The 20,215-nt window shown below is 42.5% G+C and overlaps 1 protein-coding gene across 2 annotated transcripts in view; it reads left to right on the top strand.

Annotated features, from left to right (window-relative positions):
• The window catches only part of CTNNA2 (catenin alpha 2), a 1,123,259-nt gene that overhangs the window by 377,380 nt on the left and 725,664 nt on the right, over positions 1-20,215 (top strand). For both annotated transcript variants that reach the window (XM_036333987.1, XM_036333986.1), the window contains exon 7: positions 10,855-11,058. In XM_036333987.1, coding sequence (XP_036189880.1) covers positions 10,855-11,058 — 204 coding nt within the window. The remainder of the gene's footprint in view (positions 1-10,854; positions 11,059-20,215) is intronic.

The following is a 20,215-nucleotide window of genomic DNA, read 5'->3' as shown; positions in this document are numbered from 1 at the left end:
AAGGAAGGGCTGAAACATAAAACCTACCCAGTTATACTTGCAGACAAGGCAAACTACACAATTTTAATAGGCAGAGGTTGATAGAAGGATGGGCTAATGTTAGAGGTGCAAAAGAAAGGAAGTGAAGGTGTACACAATATTGCCTAATCCTGGGAAAAGCTAAGAATAATGAAAGGATAAATATTCTCTCACCTAAACATGCATTGTTATTTAGGTGTGTTTTTGTTTGTTTGTTTGTTTGTTTTTTGTCTTTCATTGCTTTAATCGCGCCATATCAGAAGGACATATTCTTTTCGAGGAAGGAGTTTGACTAATGTACCTTCCTTTGAGATTCTTTTTTTAAGCTCTTTATAAAATGAAAGTAAATGACTGGATTAGGGCATGTTGGCATTTATTCTTTCTTCTGCTTGTTTGATTCGAAGTACTTTTGTTGGACAGCAGGTGGCAAGGGTCTGGTGTTTGTGAGCTAGAGCAGAATTCATTATTTTCCTCAGTTGCTACCTTGAACTATGAAGTAGTGAAAATCCAGGACACAGTCTCTTACAAGCTGGTCACACACAACAAAGAAACCCACAGGACTTTCTCCTACCATTTGCTTTTTTCCTGTGTTATAAGATTAACTTTGAGAAAACAAATGATTAAGTTAGTCCATACTCTTATCAAATTGTTTTCTTCCTTGTCTTTCTTGACTTTTTGAAAAATTCTTGAGATGACTTAAGTAATTCTTTAAGGAGTTTAACTAATGATTCAAGCCATAAATTCTAATGATAATAAATGAGATTTCCTCCCAGTCTAACAAGCAGGTGCTTGGCTACTAAAGGAAAAGACCTTCTCTTTACTGGCTATTGGAATGCAGATGGTTAATTCCTAGCCAAAGAAAGACTAAGATACATTTGTTTTCCTTCATGGTGTATTAATTCCTGCCGGCCAGTTTGAAACAGGTGAGAAATTTTAAAAATAGGATAAAGTAGGGGTTTGGAGCATTCATTCCTGGTCGTTGTTCACTTTACTACAATGTCTAAAAGTGTGAATGAATCATGTGCTACTGCTATTTCAGTGTTTATCTGGGGGAAGGGGGGTAATGTCCATCCCAGGGGTCATATAAGCCAGTGATGGTGGAACCTTTTGAGCTCGGCTTGTCAGCATTTGGAAAACCCTAACTTAACTCTGGTGGTGTGTCACATATAGAAATTTTTTCATATTTGCAACCATAGTAAAACAAAGATTTATATTTTTGATATTTATGTTATATATTTAAATGCCATTTAACAAAGAAAAATCAACCAAAAAATGAGTTCGCGTGTCACCTCTGACACGCGTGTCATAGGTTCGCCATCACTGGTATAAGGCCCGAGAAATCATTTGGTCTTGCCCTAAGGCATTAGGGGTGAGTTAATTAAATGTTTGACCAGATATAGCAGCTGATTTTTCAGTTGATAATTGAGTGTGGCCCTGAATGATGTTGTAAATATCCAGAGAGGTGCAGAGGAAGACGATGTGGTGCTGTGGCTGATCGCAGCTCCTGGAGCTAGGGGCTGCTTCCCAGCGCCAGCTCTGTCCTTTGCTCTGGCTGTGAACCTGGACAGTCCACTCACCGCTCTGAGTACCTTCCGTCCTGTTTCTAGTTGGCATCCTTGTGTGTTGTGTTTTATTTTGTACTTTCTGTTATAGTAACTTCGGTCCTCCAATTTGGTATTCCTTGTATATATGAAGGCAATTGATTTCACACATGATATAAGTGCCTTCATGGGGGAAAAAGCTTTTAATTTGTAGTTCTTTTTTTTTCTTTCTTTCTTTCTTTTTGTTAATTCTCATCCCCCCCCCCCCAAGTAAACAGTTGTAACACCTGCAATCAGAAATAGTCAGCCTTTGGTATCCCGAGATGGTTCCAGGGCCCCCGTGGGTACCAGCATCCATGGTGCTCAAATGCTTCATATAAAACGGTGAAGAGTAGTGCGTACATTCGGCCTCCTGCATCCACGGATTTCCAACTTTGGAAAAATAGTTTTTGATGCTGGTTTGGTAGAATATGCAGGTGCAAAACCACTGGATACAGGGAGCCAACTACATATATATATTTTTAAATCTATGTGCAAGTGGACCCATGCAGGGTCAACTCTAGTTTTACGTTCTTTTTTATTGAATTTATTGGGGTGACATTGGTTAATAAAATTATATAGGTTTCAAGTGTTCCAGTCTATATCATCTGTATATTGTAGTTTTATCTTCTGTCTAATTTTAGTACCATTTAATTCTTTCTCTTTTCTAGTGTTTTCTAGAACCTTCAGAGAAAATATTATATGATTTTTTTATGAATTAGAAAATGTATTTTTAAAATTTTTAAATTGATTTCAGAAAGGAAGGGAGAGAGAGATAGAAACATCAAGGATGAGAAGCACTGATCAGCCACTTCCTGCACACCCCACAGCGGGCATTGAGCCCCTAACCAGGCATGTGCCCTGATTGGTAATCAAAACCATGACCTCCTGGTTCATAGGTTGAGGCTTAACTATTGAGCCACGCTGGCTGGGCAGAAAATAATTTGTTTTGTCCCAATATTAGCTAGATTGCTTCTGTTACTCTCCACTGAACCTGATGTAGCTTTTGGATGACGATATTTATAACTACATACAGTACACATATACACGTGTAGGCCCACAATTTATTGCTAGTAACTTTCTAGTAAAAAATTCCATTAATCGAAATTTTCAGTTTTGATCTTATTTACCCTCTTTGTAGAATTCCCTGCTGTTCTCCCTTGTCACCTATGGCCATACAACCTCCTGGGGCTAGTCAGATCTCTCTGACCATTCTTTACAGTGTCATTGGAGGGTTCTTTCTCTTTTATACATTGAGGGTTTTCCAGTGTTGTGCCCTGGACTCACTATTCTTCTCATTCTGTAATTTCTCCTTGAGAATCATATCTATTTTCAGGCCTTTCACTTCTGCATTTATTCTGATGATCCTAAATCTTTATACCTGGTGTGTTTTTATGCACTTATAATTAACTTCCCACCAGCCTTTTCAACTTAAATGAATCACAGGCATTTTAAACCTGCTCTTCATCTATCACACTTGTTCAAGGTCAGCAAATGTTTTTCTAAAGGGCCAGTAGTAAATAATGCAAGCTTTGTGGGCCACACAGTCTCTGTCCTAACTTCCATTCTGCCATTGTGGTGTAAAAGAGCCATAGACAGTATGCCAATGAATGGATCTGCATTCTAATAAAAATTTAATTACAGAATAGAAGGCTGACATGCAGGATGTAGCTTGCTGATGCCTGCATTGTTGATGTTGCTCATGCTTGAAATTTAGGTTTTATCTTTGACCTCTTCATCCTCACAGCCTGCACATCTCTAAATTTTGCAGATGACATTCTAAAAGTGCCCCAATATGCGCCCTATACAAACACAATCTCGTACTCTTTCCATATTTCTTCTGGGTTCTGGAGGCTTGGTAATGCCTCCCCTGCCTTCTACTTCTAGTCCAGCTGCCTTCCCCAATGTCCAGAGGAAAACCTCTAAAACCAAACAGGGTTATGCCACTCCTATTTCTTTAAAATGCTCTTAATGACTCTTCAGTGTCTTAAGCAGCGGTTCTCAACCTGTGGGTCGCGACCCCTTTGGGGGTCGAACGACCCTTTCACAGGGGTCACCTGAGACCATTGGAAAACACATATATCATTACATATTGTTTTTGTGATGAATCACTATGCTTTTAATTATGTTCAATTTGTAACAATGAAAATACATCCTGCATATCAGATATTTACATTATGATTCATAACAGTAGCAAAATTACAGTTATGAAGTAGCAACAGAAATAATTTTATGGTCGGGGGTCACCACAACATGAGGAACTGTATTAAAGGGTCGCGGCATTAGGGAGGTTGAGAACCACTGGAAGGGATGTCCACAAGTGAAGGCTTCCGAGCTGGCATAGAAGTCTCTGCAAATCATGGCTGTTGGTCTCCTCGCTGACGTTGTTTCTGTTTCCTTTTTTTGTCCCTTCCGATCCTTGGAGAAGCAAATTCCGGGGTAGATGGGGTTAGACATGTAGGAGGAATTCCCCGTGGAAGGAAAGGTGGGAGAGAACCAGCAGAAATAGCCCGAGAGAGCTTGTTGACTGCAGTGCGGGCCAAACACTTCTGAAAGGCGAGCAAGAAAGAAGGGATTGAGTGGGAAGCGCCTCAGCACAGTTTGGAGAAAGCCTTGGTCAGGCCAGTGGGGTGTGCAGAGCAGGAGCGGAGTTTGCCTGCTGGAGAGAGAAGTCTCCATGGGGCAGGAATGGCCTGCTTGTGCTCAGGGATTGGCAGGGGCTGCCTGGGGGCACGTGTGACTCCTTGTGAAACTGTCATGCATCTCCAAGTCCAGCAGATGGAGCAGGTCAGGAAATTACACTCAAGTAGAAGATTCTCTCAAAGGAGAGTTGCTTGGGGAACCTCCATGGCACCATACTCGTGGCTTCACACTTTACAATTCAGCTTCGGTAAACCTCTTGTAATACTCTTCTTCTACGGTGCTGTCTCTCACAGAGCTCCACACACTGGCCTCTGCTTCCTGTTCTGTCTTCATTGCCTCTTCCTGCTCCTGACTTTGCTTGGCCAACTGTTCTTCACTCTTGGAATCTTAGCTGAGGAGTAATCGTCTCCAGAACAATTTCTTTACCTCCCACCTCCCAACTGTGCAAATTGCCATTACTCAGCCATTTCTTAACACCATCGGTATATTTTCCAAATTACAATTGGCTGCACATGTTTCTGTTTTTGACTAGACAGAGAATTTTTAGAAATAAAGAATTATTCATTTTGTGCCTTCAGTCATCCATAGTAACTGGCACCCATTTGTTGAAATGAATGGCTGTACTCTCTATTATCCATTTGAAGGGCAAGATGATCCAGATGAAAAACAAGAAGACAGTATGACAGATGGTACTTATGTCATTATGTTTGGTTTAAGAGAGTTTCATAGCTTTTTAAGTAATAAATATATATTTATAATTCTGATTAACTAGGCTCATTTCCACTGAATGTGTGCAGTCTGATACAGTAGGAGGCACATTGAGCTTCATGTCAAAAGGCTTGTGTGCAAATCCTGATGTCCTCATTTCTAGGCTGTATGACCATGAGACAACATCCTTGCATCATTTGCCACTTCAATGGGATGGGAATAGTAATATTGAGGACACAGAATGGTGGACCTAGCACGCTGTTTGTACTGCATTCAACTTCTTGCTTTTGCAGAGGTCTGCCTGCTGCCTCCAGTTGTATCAGGGCCTGCGACAAGCATAACTCAATGTTCCGTGATTGTTCTGAACTCTTAGGTCATATAACTCTTTGCGGAGAGAACGGGTGATAGGTGTGATTTAACAATTGCACCTCCTGACAATTGCTTGTGCAGTGAGTACAGGTAAATGTATTATTCTGAGAAGTAGTTTTGAACTGTATGGTCTACTGATTTATTTCAAGGTAAAATTCTTATAGAGTTCAACAAGGGAAATAATGGGAAATCAGTTATGTAGGACTAGAGAGACCATTACAGGGCTGACTTGATGTCAGAATAGAATCCCAGCTTTCTTTGCGTGGGTAGGAATTATTGAGGCTGCTTTCTTTAAGGCCATGCTTTCCAGTTGCCACTCCATAAATTGTAAGAATGAAAACAGTAATTTTTTTAAAAGAAAAGATGTTGCTAAAATATAAGTAAAATTACAAAACACAAAATAGGCAGGTCAAAAAAGCAGAATGAAAACAGACAAGATAAAAAGATATTAAAGTAAGTCTTATTTAAAAAAAAGAAAAAGATAACGTAAGAAATGTAGGTCCACAATTTTCAAATGAAGTAACCTGACAATATAAGATGGAACTGAGAGAACAAAAAGATTAAACAACTTAAGGAGTTTTAAGAATGCAAACAAGAGACCTAGATATTGAAAATGTACAATCTCTGTGGATTAAAATAAGTCAGTACAGCATCAAATCCTCTCGCAGGAGCACAGTTGCCATGAAGGAGAGGCAGGGAGCCTTGGCCTGTCCTTTCTGTTTGGTGCCTGCAGTCTCCTCAGTGACCAGGGAAGGGAGTTTTGATCAGGGAGGGATGCGGCTGCTGCTTCGCCCGTTCCCGCCAGTAGAGGGCAGCCGCACAGAGGCGAGGCCAGGCTGAGCTGATTCAGGGAAAGGAGGGGATCTGTTTGCTGATCTCAAAGGACCCTGAAGTGTGGTCACAAAGAGAACCTAATGAGGTGTTTATTTTGTAAGTCACTTCTGAATACTCTGCTTTGGCTTTTGTTCTCTGTATATCTTACTCAGGATTGAGCTTAGGAGTTTGTTTTTTCTACTAATTTAGCAACTGTAATCTTTTCCTCTAAGCTCCTGGCTTCATTTAGTTCTTCTAGTTGCCTGACTCTGTCTGTTTTCTTGTTCTTTTCTCATATCCTAAAGCCTGTTTGAGATCTGGCAAGTTCTCTGAACACACACACACACACCAACATCCCATATGCCCTCTCATACAAGGCACCCTCACACTTCCCCCTTTACCCATTACACACAACGCCAACCTACCCACTTATAGGTGAATACACATAGGTGATCCATACCCCCACACAGACAGAAACACTCTCTCTCTCTCTCTCTCACTCTCTCTTACTGCCCATTATCTTTATGCCTTCACTCTCCCCGGAGTGGCTTCTCCCCTCTAGACTTTCTCATCCATCATTGCAAAGCTCCCCATCTCCAGCACAGATATAGATTGGAATATTGTAAATTTATTGTTTATTTTCCAGGGAGAATTTTTAAAAAGCTTTCCCCCTGTGATCTATAAATAATTAATAACTCCATTAGAAACGTGATGAACAGTGTAACTTTTATGCGGAGATTTGTATGCCCAATGTTTCAGTGCATTTACTTTCCTGACTGCCCCCGTGCCAGGCAGGTGGGAAACTCATTCCTCTGACACTGCAAGTTCTCTCTCGCAACATTTCCCAAAGTGTGTTCCTTAGGTTCTCCCTCATAGTGCATGCATTTTATTTTTTAAAATCTATTTATTTTTTAAAATATATTTTTATTGACTTCAGAGAGGAAGGGAGAGGGGGAGAGAGATAGGAACATCATTGATTAGATATAATCACTGATCAGCTGCCTCCTGCACACCTCACTCTGGGAATCAAGTCCACAACCTGGGTATATGCCGTGCCTGGGAATCAAACCGTGAATTCCTGGTTCATAGGTCAAGCTCAACCACTGAGGCACACTGGCCAGGCAGTGCATGCATTTTAAAGTGCATGCATCTTTACACTCAAGTAGGTTTGAGGAATGCTACAGTAAACTGACTTCTGTAATGCATAGCTCCCCAAAGCATTTCATGTGATAATTTGCTCTGGGCCAAGCAAGATCTCCAATGCATATTTGGTACAAAAACTTATTTTTTCATCAAAACATTACATCTCTAAGCTCAGTGTTCCATGGAAAATAATTTAGGAAATAATGTTCTAATGGCGGTAGTACATTTACCTCTATTCTGCAGAGAAACTGTTTTACAGATGCCCTCATTGGAGAGTCCAAATTTACCTCAGTGTGTTTTCATCAGATTGGCACTTCTTTATATTTTTTGGTCCAAAATATAATAATCAGCCAATATATGGTTCTTTAGGGTCTCCTGTAAACCTCAAAACTGAACAAATAATTTTTATTATGCTTTATAGTAATATGAGTTTCTGTAAGAGAGTTCTTTGAAAATCAGTAACCTTTATAAAAGAACATAGTTTAATTATGTTTTATTCAAGTGTAGTTTATTTTTATTTTTAAAAAGAGTGGAAAAGAGAGAGGAGGGGGAGAGAAAGAGAGAGCGATGGGGGAAAAGAGAGAGAGAGAGAAACATCAATGTGAGACACATCAACTGGGTGCCTCCCACATGCGCCTCCACCGGGGCTGGGGAACATGCAACTGAGGTACATGTCCCCAGGAATCGAACCCACGATCCCTTGGTCCATGGGCCAGTGCTCCAACCACTGAGCCAAACAAGCCAGAGCCAAGTGTATCTTTAGTTAGAATAACAGTACTTCTGTGTATTACATGGTAATTAAAAGTATCATGAATGCAGCAACTGAAAAGCAGTAGAAATGAAGACAGAGTGAGAACGAGACAGAATTTTAAAGGTCCCTACTGGGAAGAGTCCTTGCAGATGCAGCTCTCGTACAAATGTACAGATAGCAGGTGTGGTGGGAGCACTGTGCTCCCTTCAGCTTTCCCTTGGGAATCTCAGCTGTAGTGGTTTACCCTGCAGACATCCACTGTCCTGAGGCCTTCCATGATTTGTTAGAATATTTGGAAGTTTACTAGGGCACAAGAGACAGGGTCTGAGTAACAGTATTCTGAGTTCAGTAAAATTCACCCTCTTTGTAAGATCCAAGAGAGTGCAAATGTGAAGATGGTCTTCATGCCAAAACCTGCCGCAGAACAGCTTCCCTCCTGTTTGCATGGCCTTGTGCTTTGGCCCTCTCACCAATGGTCAAAGAGGGAACTTTGACCAATAAGTAATTTCCTAGGAAATCCAAGATTCCAGTGGACCTCAGGCCTGGGCTGTGTTTAGTGGGTGCTTCTTTTTTTCTAAGTTGCCACCTGCTTGAACTCATTCCTCAGGAGTTCATAGTCTTTGTGCTGAAGAGAGCTCTCTGTTATGGAGATTTACATTTTACCAGGAATTAGAGACTCCGATGCCTCAAGCACAACCTCCAGGAAATAACTTAGGGTGCTCTGGAGAGGTAAGGCCAGCCTTCCCCAAGCGCAGAACCCAGACTGTAATGACTAAGCAGTTATTTTATATTGCATTTGGAAAAAAAATCACACAAGTGTCTTTTACTCTCTCCACTCTCTTTTTAGCACTAAGCACTCTAGTTCTAGTAAGTGCACATACTAGGTACTGAGCAAAGGTATGACTACCAACTCTCAGTTTCTTTTCTATTATACTAGAGGCCTGATGCATGAAATATGTGCATGAGTAGGGTCCGTAGGCCTGGCCAGCGATCGGAGCCGATCTGTGGGGCAACCAGCGGGGCGATTGGGAGGCCCCCACTGGCACCTGCCTTGGCCAGCCTGGGCCTACAGGCTCGGGGCAGCTCCTGCATTGAGCCTCTGCCCCCTGGTGGTCAGTACATGTCATAGTGACCGGTTGTTCCGCTGTTCAGTGGATTTGTATATTAGGCTTTTATTATATAGAATTTGTATGTAAGGTAAATAGTTTCATATATATGTAATATACATGGGATGTAAATATATATATATGTAAATTTGATGAATATTTAAGGGATAATGAACATCAAAGGAAACAGTGAAGGAATGGCAATCCCACCGTAGATCCTAGGACTGGAAGACCGTTTTCTCCATCACCGCCATGCTGGTCCTTGGACCTCTGAGTGTGCTCATCCAGTGAAGATGAGCATATTCCTCCTGCAAAAGGCCATTCCACTTCGGTTACCCTTGTTCCTTGTTTTGAGCAGAAAGGTGGTCCCTGGTGGAAACCAGCCATTGGACAAAGTCAGCATTCCTCCATTTCATGCCATTACATATCATACACTTCCTCAGCCTCTCTACTCCTCGATCGGCAAAGAGTGTTATTCAGGTTGTGCTCCTATCCCTCTGGCTGTGTTTTCTACTTATTTGGTTCTTCTCCTTCAGCAGACCCTTGGAAATTGGTATTAACTGGGCCTTCTTTGGCCTGTTCCTCTTGTTCTATTTGCTTTACTAGTAAGCCATTTGCTACCTTATGTCCAAATCTCCCGGGCAATTCCCAGATCCTTATTCAGGCTTATACATCTCCTGAATTCTGGGTGCATTTTTCTGTCCACGTCTGGACATCTCTAGCTACACATTTCCAGACTCATCAAGGGCAAAGCTAAGCTGAAATTCTCTATGACACCTTCCTTTAAGGCAGTGGTTCTCAACCTTCCTAATGCTGTGACCCTTTAGTACAGTTCCTCATGTCGTGGTGACCCCCAACTATATAATTATTTTCATTGCTACTTCATAACTGTAATATTGCTACTGTTATGAATCATAATGTAAATATCTGATATGCAGGATGTATTTAGGCGACCCCTGTGAAAGGGTCGTTCGACCCCCAAAGGGGTCTCGACCCACAAGTTGAGAAACGCTGCTTTAAGGTAACATCTCTATTTCCCCCTTTATCTAAGCTTCTTCAGAACATGTTAGTATCTCTGTCAGGGCTCTGTCAGTTAACTGTGACAAATAACACACACACACTCACACACACACACACACACACACACACACACAGATCCTTTTGTTGAGCACTAGTTTTTTATACAAAAGATATTAGTTCCTAGGGGAATACACCCCGTGCCAAATGTGCCTATTGGATGCTGTTTGCCCAGGTTTCCAAAGGCATCTGCCATAGGGTGCTCCGCTTCTCAGAAGGCGGTGCGATATGTACAGCAGTCACCAGATGCATCCCAACTTGTTAGTTACATATCATGTTCTTGCTCCGGGGCCCTCACATCTTCCCCTGTCCCCCAAGAGCTGCATGAAATGGCCTTTCCTTGAAGGCTACACATTTTTTAAGAAATGCCAAGCCACTGTCCCCGTCTCATTTGAAAATGTCACTTGAGATAGCCTTTGCCAAGAACACATGCGTCAAACAATGTTTCTCCCTGGGGATTAGATTTAGGGCACGTTGCCTTCCAGAAAGCTGCTACTTTGTCAAGGCCACCTGTGGATTTGTCTAGGGGACCGGCTTCTTCTCCACAGAGAGTCTTGTCCCGGCCTTAGATATTTCTGGTGCAGAAAACGGGGCGAAGGCAGTCGCTCTCCTTGGCTGATTATTTCTCTTACTGTACTGCTTTCAGAATAAGATCATCCTGGACCCCATGACGTTCAGCGAGGCCAGGTTCCGGCCATCCCTGGAGGAGAGGCTGGAGAGCATCATCAGCGGGGCCGCGCTCATGGCCGACTCCTCCTGCACCCGGGACGACAGACGCGAGAGGATCGTGGCCGAGTGCAATGCCGTGCGCCAGGCGCTCCAGGACCTGCTCAGCGAGTACATGAACAACGTAAGTCCTCGGCCACCCGCGCTCATGTCGCGGGGGGCTCCCGTGCGCGATCTGGTGGCTCTTGGAAAGCAGGCACAATGTGAAAAGAGGACAGGTGCTCCCCAAAGATAGTTGGGGGAAACTAGAGAACGGCTCTGGGGGCGCCTGATGTCCTCTCAAGAAGCATTTTGGTATGGAAGCGATTAGTGGAGAGGAAAATCATTTTAGGGAAACTCTGGCTTTTTCCTTGAGTGAGTTCTAGGCTTCTGTAGTGTCTGGCCTTTGATTGAGGTAAAGGTTCCATTGGTGAAAGCAGATGGTTGATGGAAATCACCGAAGAGACCCTGATGTCCTCTTTTACAAAAAGCATGGTTGAAGCTAAGGATAGCCACCGATGCTAATCTTCCATCCTAAGAGGCATTAAGAGGTGTCATAGGGTTTAAATGCTTCTGTGCACTTGGGCAAGGTGGGAATGTTCCAGCAGGAGAGTTATTGATTCGTCGGGCGATTAGAAATTCTTATGAGAGGGAGGCTCCAAGTTTTCCAAACGGTGACAATAGTGTCTGCTTGTGTTGCAGCTCAGATAAAAGCTGGCCTCTCCTCCAGTTATACAGTGTGTCTGTTCCTGTACAATGAAAACTATAAAAAGGAGATGAAATCCATATTCTTTGCTCTGAAAGCCACTGAATCATGTCTGTATTGATTTGCTACATTCACTCAGCCGGTGTGATGTTGCTGATGCCCAGAACTTGCCACCGTGAAAGACCTCACGTTCCTTCTGTGCTGGACTCCCGGGTGTGCGAGAATTTAGGGGAAAATGTAGGTGACGTGAGGTCTTTACATTACGCGTTAAAGGCAGGCCCTGTGTAGGGGTCAGATAGGGAACAGGGACTATGAAAATCTGCTCTCAGCCTTGGAGGCCAGCCTGCATCCTGTTGGGACACTCAGAGGCAATTTGGAGACAAAGCCACCAGCCATGGGTAGGAGCGCTGCTGCTCCTGTGGGCTCCCCAGAGGACTTGGAGCCAGAAAACAAAGCGATGTAGAATGTCTTGCAAACTAAAAAAACAACAACAAAAATCTGTGGGGGGTTTTTCATGACGACCCTTCAGATTCTTTGATTTTGGAAGACTTGCTCATTTTCAGGGCACGAAGAATAGGTGTGGCTGCGTCCCGTGGTACCCAGTTGCTAATGAGGGGTTCTCTGTAGGGTGCTGGATGGCCAGCAGTCTCTGCAATGCGGGCCCACAGTGCTATGCAGGAGGAAGCTGGGAATATTGTTCGCTGCTGTCTCCCATCTTGAGTGAGTCTTTGGAATATCAGATTTAATGAGAAAAGAATGCTTATAGAAGCTGGTACTCGATTTGTTGTTGCTTTTACTAGAATAGCAACAGGCTAATGACTTGTATGTGGAATGCGGTTTTATATTAACACATGCTGGTAATATCTATCAAAGAAGAATCGTTGCCAAAGACAGAAGTAGTAACAGAAGGGATCTCACTGACGGTTAAGAGCTCAGTGTAAAAGAGTCAGAGGAAAAGGGTGTTCCAGGGAACGGAAATGACAGAATGTGAGTAAGGAGGAGTCGGTTAATATGTGACTTATGATTTCCAGTTTAGGGTCTAGAATCCTGCCGACCAGAGTTTTTTCTTTCAGTGTAAACTCATTCAGATCGGCAGAGCGGATGGATTTTTGTGTTTTGTGGACTCCGGTTACTTGTCTTTCTTGTGGTTCAGAAATATTTTGTATTTTTATTGAAAACTTGGTTTCTACATTGATATGGTTAAAGAAAATACATAGGTGGGTTTAGTGCTAGGTTTCCAAGTGTGCAAATTCTATTCACATTAAAGCATCAAGATCAAAGGCTGAAATAAAACACCTTCTACTGACTTTTATATAAACTGTGTAAAATCTACTTGAACTTCACACTTCGGTGATTTTAAGGTTGAATTGGACGTGACTAGACAAGCTCCATAATCCCTATCCAGTACCTTCGTTTCTTACTGCCACAATGTCAATTTATATTTATTTTGATACAGCATCATATATTTATATAAAACATACACCCATCTGTGTCCTGACTGAAAAGTCCATTGATATTAACAGCAACCAATAAATTAGTCAGCTGTGCCTAGGCTGTTACAAGGTATTTCTTTTTCAGTATGATAAGCTCTGAGAATAAAGGTAATGTCAAATTGACACCCTGTAGATTTTCATCTTGCTGTCCTAGACAGTATCATTAGGATAAAGAAGACATTAGATTGAGAAAAAATAAATAAAAATGGACACAACTGACATTTCTGGATTCTAAAACTCTCCTGATGAGCCCCTGATGAAGATTCAGCTTATGATGCTCACTTATAGGTGAAGCTATTCTAAACCACATACATGCCAAGTGGTATGGAGCGAAGGGAGAGAGAAGCTGGGGAGAGGAGCTGTGTACTCAGTGACTAGGAAAAGGAAGTCTGCGTGGGGCATGAGCCTTGGTCTAGCCACATAGGTTACACTGAACTCAACGGGATTTCAGTTGTGGGTTAGATATTTCCACTAAGGTATGTTTGAATGAATGAATGAGTGCGTGTTTGTGTGTGTGTGTGTGTGTGTGTGTGATTTGAAGATGTAATAAAAGCTGTGCACTTGAAAGAGACTGTGGTATAAAACAGAGGGCTGGGTGAACAGAAGCACATGGCAAAGATTAGTATTGGAATGTAGCCATACTGGAAGAGACTGTTGGGATAGTTGCAGGCAAGGCCTGGTTGCCCTTAATTTGTTTCATCAAGTTTATAATGTATCTCAAAGTGAGAAGAGTCCTAAAAATAACCTCTGCTTAACTAGAAAGTCATTATTGTACATATGTGGAAGCTAATGGGCAGAGAGCGACTCCTTTTCCAAACGAAGTGTGGCTGTTGGACTGTTATGCCAAGTATGATGAGTAGTTGCAAATGGTAATGGAGACATAATCTATTCTCTGGAATTTGTCACTTTATTCAGCTTTTTTTTTCTGGGGCAGTAAAACTCTTTTTTTCATCACACACACACACACACACACACACACACACACACACACACACAATCTTAAAAATGGCCCCATGATAAGAAACAATTAAACATGTTATTTTATTGATTAAACTTTTGTGGTGGATTCAAATTTAGAAGATTGTAGTCATTCAACAAATATGGATTGTTTGCTTTGCTATTTTTGTGCCAGGCATTGTTCTAGGATCCTGGAGACACAGAAGTGAGCAAAATAGATGAAATTATCTGATCTCACAGGGCTTACACTGTCGTTGAGGGAGACAGGCAATAATAAATAACTCATTTGAGCAAGAGTGAAACGGGGAAATACAAAACCTGGAGACAAAAAGTGTGGGTACAGCTAAAAGTAGATGGCCTGGGAAGGGTTCATTAAGAAGAAGACATTTGGTCAGAGATCTTTGGGACATGAAGGAGTGCACGGTGAGACGCCTTCATGTGAGAAGAGTGCCCAGGTGTTTGAGGAACCTCATGTGGCTGTTGCAAGTGAGTGGAGAGTTGCGGGAAATGGGATCTGCATGGTTACAAGGTGTCAGGCTGAGCTCCATTATGTGGAATCTGACTTTTACTTGCCATTGGGGAGTGTTGGGCAGAGAATGCCATGCCTTAGGTGTTGAAGGCAGGGCCTAGGAGCAGAGGGGGTAAACAAGCAAGAGGGCCGATGGGGAGACACTGGAACTATTCCTGAGAGGAGGGTGGCTGGGGGCAGTGGTAGCAGTAGCAGTGTTCAAATTCCCACTTGATTTGAAACAGTTTGCTTAAAAAGCAGCCAGTGAGAAGAACGTGTCTGTTGTATGAACACAAAATGGACATGGGAGTGTTGAGGACAGTTGCAGCGGTCTCGGTCACGCTAATACGGTATCTTCAGTTGGTATCTTCATTGGGTTTTGATTGCATAGAAAATTCTGATTTACTCGGATGTAGCAACAATTTGTAAATAGCACACTTCGCAATGCCTGGACACTCCGCCACACAGATTACGTTTGAAAAGGGAGTTAAGTGGGGAAAAAAGTTTCTAAGTTGTATCATCATAAATATCCAAGTATGGATCACATTCTTATAGATATAAAAGACTAGACAAATGTAATACTTATACTAAGGCCTAAAGGTAGCTGTAGAAAGTGTTCCTTGCTGTCCTCATTTGCACCTTTTCTTGTAAGAACAGTAGGGAGATGCACTAGGCCAGTGGTCGGCAAACTCATTAGTCAACAGAGCCAAATATGAACAGTACAGCGATTGAAATTTCTTTTGAGAGCCAAATTTTTTAAACTTAAACTATATAGGTAGGTACATTGTTATTAACTTAATTAGGGTACTCCTAAGGCTTAGGAAGAGCCACACTCAAGGGGCCAAAAAGCTGCATGTGGCTCGCGAGCTGCAGTTTGCCAACCACGGCAGGCTGTTACTTCCTTGTTAACTAGTCACTGTTGGGCCTCGGGGAAATGTGAGGAGCAGATCTGCCTGGACCTTGTGTGTGGAGCTGTGCAGCCGGTTCAGTGTTCTCTGCATAGACACAGTGCGTTTCTCCGGATTATTTTTTAAAGACTCACACAGAACTACAATGTTCTTAGACAAACGTACAATTAAAGTTTACCCATTTGCACAGTGATGGCAGAGAATCAGGTTGCCTTAAGTGATGACTGGCTGGTCTCTGCTGTGTAGAAATGTGACAGATTATTTTTTATTGTATTTTTATAAATAATAGAGTGGTCTATTTTTCAAAATATATTAAATCCAACTTTTTTCAAATCACTTGAAGCACATCAGTGAATTTCTGGGGACCATTTGTAAAGCACTAGTATAAAGCACAGGTTAAAAGCACATGAAGACAAATCGATGTGGAAACACACACACACACACACACACACACACACACAGACACGTTATAAGTGCCTGAAGTGCCATTGTCATAGCCTTTGCTACGGAGTGGAATTCAATGTACAGGGAGTTTCTGATGGATATGATTTGTGAGGGCTGAGGTCCCTCCAGCCTAGTTCTGGGGCTCCCCCCACACCAAGGCTCCAGCAAAGGACACCATGTGAATAACCCCTGAAGTGACACCCAGGGCTGGGGGAGCTCTGAAAATAGTGAGCTTTCACACTTTTTATTTGTTTCTTTAATGGTCAAAAGAAACATATGTTCATTGAAAAGGACAAGAACATGAAGTAAGAAGAAAAACTCGTTCATAATCTCCTCCCCTAAAGATAATCCTTGTTAATGATTTTGTATAGCTTTCTAATGTTTTTAAACTTATATGACTGATCCCTTTATACACAACTACACACATGTCCATTATGCCTTGAGTTTCAAGAAAATGAACTCGTTGTAAGTGGTGTTTTGTAAGCTGTTTTCTTCACTTATTGTATTGTGAATATGCTACCGTTTTAATAAACATGCTCTAACCTTATGTTCACTGGCTACATAGCATTTTATTATGTAAATATGTGGTCATTCATTTAGAAGCAGTTCATTTGGAGAGTATTTTTTCAGAAGGGTGTTGGAACAGCCGTGCAGGGAAGGCCGGCTGGCTGGCGGTTCCTGAGGCGCGACCCAAGAATTGAGCGACAAACAGCTCTGCAGCTCAGATGCTGTAAGAGGGGATCTCTGAAAACGCTGTGCAATGAAAATTTCATTATGTGAAGAACTTTTTAATGCCTCGGGCCCTACTTCAAACTCTCTCATGTGTACTTGTCTGTCGTATGTTGATTTTCTATATAAATTTGGTTTTCATTTACCGGAATTTCTCTAAGTGGGCTACAAGTAGGACTGCCAAGAGGGGTCCAGAACAAGTTATTCACAAGTGGGTTTGATGTAGGGTCCCAGAGAAAGCATAGAAAGCTTAGGAAAGGAGTGTCATCAGAAAGATAATTTTGGCCTGGCCAGCATGGCTCAGTGGTTGAGCGTCAGCCTATGAACCAGGAGGTCACAGATTTATTCCAGGTCAGGAATGCCTGGGTTGTGGGTTCAATCCCCAGTATGGGGCTTGCAGGAGGCAGTTGATCAATGATTCTCGCTCATCATTGATGTTTATATCTCTCTCTCCCTCTCCATTCTTCTCTGATAGCAATACAAATATACTTTAAAAAAATAGGAAAATAACTTGGTTATAGAAATAATTATATTGCCAATTTCTCCTGGACAGGAAGATAGGAGAAAGACTGAAAAGTTGTTATCACTGGAGAATAAAGCTAATTATTGGTTAAGCATAAAATTTGTTTCCAATATTATCTAGGCCAGTGATGGCAAACCTTTTGAGCTGGGCATGTCAGCATTTTGAAAAACCCTAACTTAACTCTGGTGCCATGTCACATATAGAAATTTTTTGATATTTGCAACCATAGTAAAACAAAGATTTATATTTTTGACATTTATTTTATATATTTAAATGCCATTTAACAAAGAAAAATGAACCAAAAAAATGAGTTCACGTGTCACCTGTGACACGCGTGTCATAGGTTCGCCATCACTGATCTAGGCCTTCTCATTTCTCTACTTTCTGTTAAGGTGTAAAAGAGGGGGTGAAACTCACAAATATCAGTTCAGCTAATAATAAGCTTCTCTATTAAAACTTTTAGTTTAAAACAGAATACCAAGTAATGTTTTAAAAACACTTGTGGGCCATAGAGGTGCAAATGTTGCCCAGACCTGCCCATACTGACCCTCCACTTTAAGGGGGAATTAAGGGTTGTCTTAATAGGACTGGTAGCTTCATTCAAGGATAAGATTTCTAACATCCCATATTTGGTGCCTGTGGTGAGAAAGTTTTCCTTGCCTTCCTCATTTGCATCTTTTCTTATCACTCTTTCTACTCTTGCCCTTCAAATATGATCAGTGCCCTCATCTCTATTAATGTTGAGCTTCAAATTCATCTGTGCAAGTATGCTTCTCCTATAAAACCTTTGCTCCACGAAGATGGTTTTCAAATTCCTTTTTAGTTGGCATTTCTTACTGAGGCATTGAAACAGTACAGTGAGGTTACCAACCCTTTCTCTGAGCTCTAAAACTATCCTTTGAATCCACTCTCCCTAGGTAATATGGGTGGGAGGGGAAGTCTTTGGGTTCTGCATGGCATTTGCATCCTTGAATTATGGCCCTTGCAATCCGCTTGCTGGCATTTCCAGGCAGTTGTCAGTGTGACTCCCAGAGGTACCCAGGGATCAGTATAGAGTCATGCAACATCTTATGTTTTTCTTATGTTATTTATTGCACTTCCTTTCTAATGGTGTTCCATTGAGTTTGCTGTCATGGGATCTCAGAAAGCCAAGGGAGTAGTATGGATGGGTATGTTGGGAGGCACGGACTCAGGCCCAGGTGGTGGGAGGATGTCCAGCCCTACTGGTGGGACACATTCCCTGGGGGGATTTTGAGGGTGAGAGTGTGAGAGAGATTGTCCCAGCATCAAGCATCCCTCAGAGCATGAGGGTGCCGTGCGAGGCTCCAGGAGGAGATCCAGACTGGCAGGTGGTTGATGGCATTGGCGTCATCTGGACACAGCATCCACGGTAGCTGTAGAGCACAGGTGTAGGTGGCATCCAGGGCCCATGGGAACACGGCAGATCTCCTGGGTCTTAAAGAACCCAAGATGGTACACTTATCCTGGTGAGGGACTGAGGCCCTTTGAAAAGTAAGTATTGCTGTATGAATGTTTGCTGTTACTTATTATCAGCTTGTGACATACAGTTAAATGACTTAAAGGATTTCAGGCCAGATGGGTCTAACTAGATTTGTTTCCCTTGGATAGTCAAGGTCAGTTCTCAATGCAACCTCACATTCCAGCGGCTTGGCCAGGAAAAGTCCTTTCTATATAAACTTTCCCAGGATGGGTTTTGTTTAGCAGAGTTATAAGCCTGTGCTTTTTAGCCAGCTGTACTCAGGTTCAAATTTCAGTCTTATCCCTTCTTATTTGCATAAGCTTAGGCAAGGTGTGCCTGAACTGGGCTGGTCCCCTGCTGGTCCCTGAAAGGGGATGCATCTGGCTGGGTGACCCTGCCTGGATGAATACTGTGAGCACCACTATTGCCAAAGCCAGGAAACGAACAAATGAAAGCCCTTATAAAATGAGCTGCTTTTTAGAGAACTGAGAGAAAACCAACTGAGACTGCACTCCTGGGAAGCCAGAAAAGTAAAGTAAACACCAGGAGGACCAGGCCCTTCAGCTGTTAGAAGTTGGATGTATAGCAGCATGTCTGAGTTAGTAAATGAGATGCCTTTCTTTTCCCAGTCCCTCAGGCTTCGGAGAGACAAAGGCCAGGTTCTCCATTAAACTGGTTATCTCTCATGGCAACCTGGTGGTTGGATATCACTCACCTTCTCCACAATGGACTTCTGTAAGGAACTCTTCTTGGTGATGGAAAGAAACCAATTTATTAAATGAAACAGGAGGTGAAAGTAAAAATCAGCCTTAACAACAAAATCAAGTCCCATACTTAGAATTCCAGCTAAGAATTTTCTCCTTTACAAAGACACCCCTTCACGGAGTCCTTGAAAGTTGTTTCTGAAACGTACAGGTCAATCAATATGAGGAGGAAGAGGAAGTAGTGTTAGAAGACAGTTAGGAGCTGTCTGTGACAGTCAGTGAGCAGGGGTGTTGACAGAGCTGACTGCCCAGTCATCAGATTTGGCCATCCCAGGTAAGACAAGCCTGGACAGCACAATCCATCAATTGGTCTTCTTTGAAGAGCCTTCCTGGTACTTCAAGGAAGACCTCCCAGAAATGTCCAGGAGAGCAGGAAGCTGCACTCCACCATCACACTCACGAGTCTGGATAAACATTTTCTTTGTGTTTCCAAAGGATGTGGGAAACCCAGAACTCTGGATTGCTTGTTCTTGACTGGGTTGTGCCACGGTAAGCTCAGAGGCCTTTTTGCTTGGGTCTCCTGCTGCCTTGAATCCATCCTGAAAAGTCTCTTTTGTTTCATGTCGGAAACTGTTGCACTCTAAGGACTACGTGTTTCATCGGTGGAGATGCCTCCCTGTGCTTCACACACACCCAGCTCTTTGCTGATGCAGCGACTTTGCCCTTCCCATCCATCTGACAGAGCGTTCTTTCTCAAACGCTGCATGGATGGCTCCTTCTCTTCAGTCTCAGCTCGAAGATGTTGCTCTTAATCACATCAGTGTATTGATTTATGTTCTAGCCCCAGCCA

The sequence above is a fragment of the Myotis myotis genome, unplaced genomic scaffold (genome assembly GCF_014108235.1).
Source record: "Myotis myotis isolate mMyoMyo1 unplaced genomic scaffold, mMyoMyo1.p scaffold_m19_p_14, whole genome shotgun sequence".
Lineage (NCBI taxonomy): Eukaryota > Metazoa > Chordata > Mammalia > Chiroptera > Vespertilionidae > Myotis > Myotis myotis.
The sequence above is the reverse complement of the archived record's forward strand: the minus strand, read 5'-3'. Positions and strand labels throughout refer to the sequence as shown.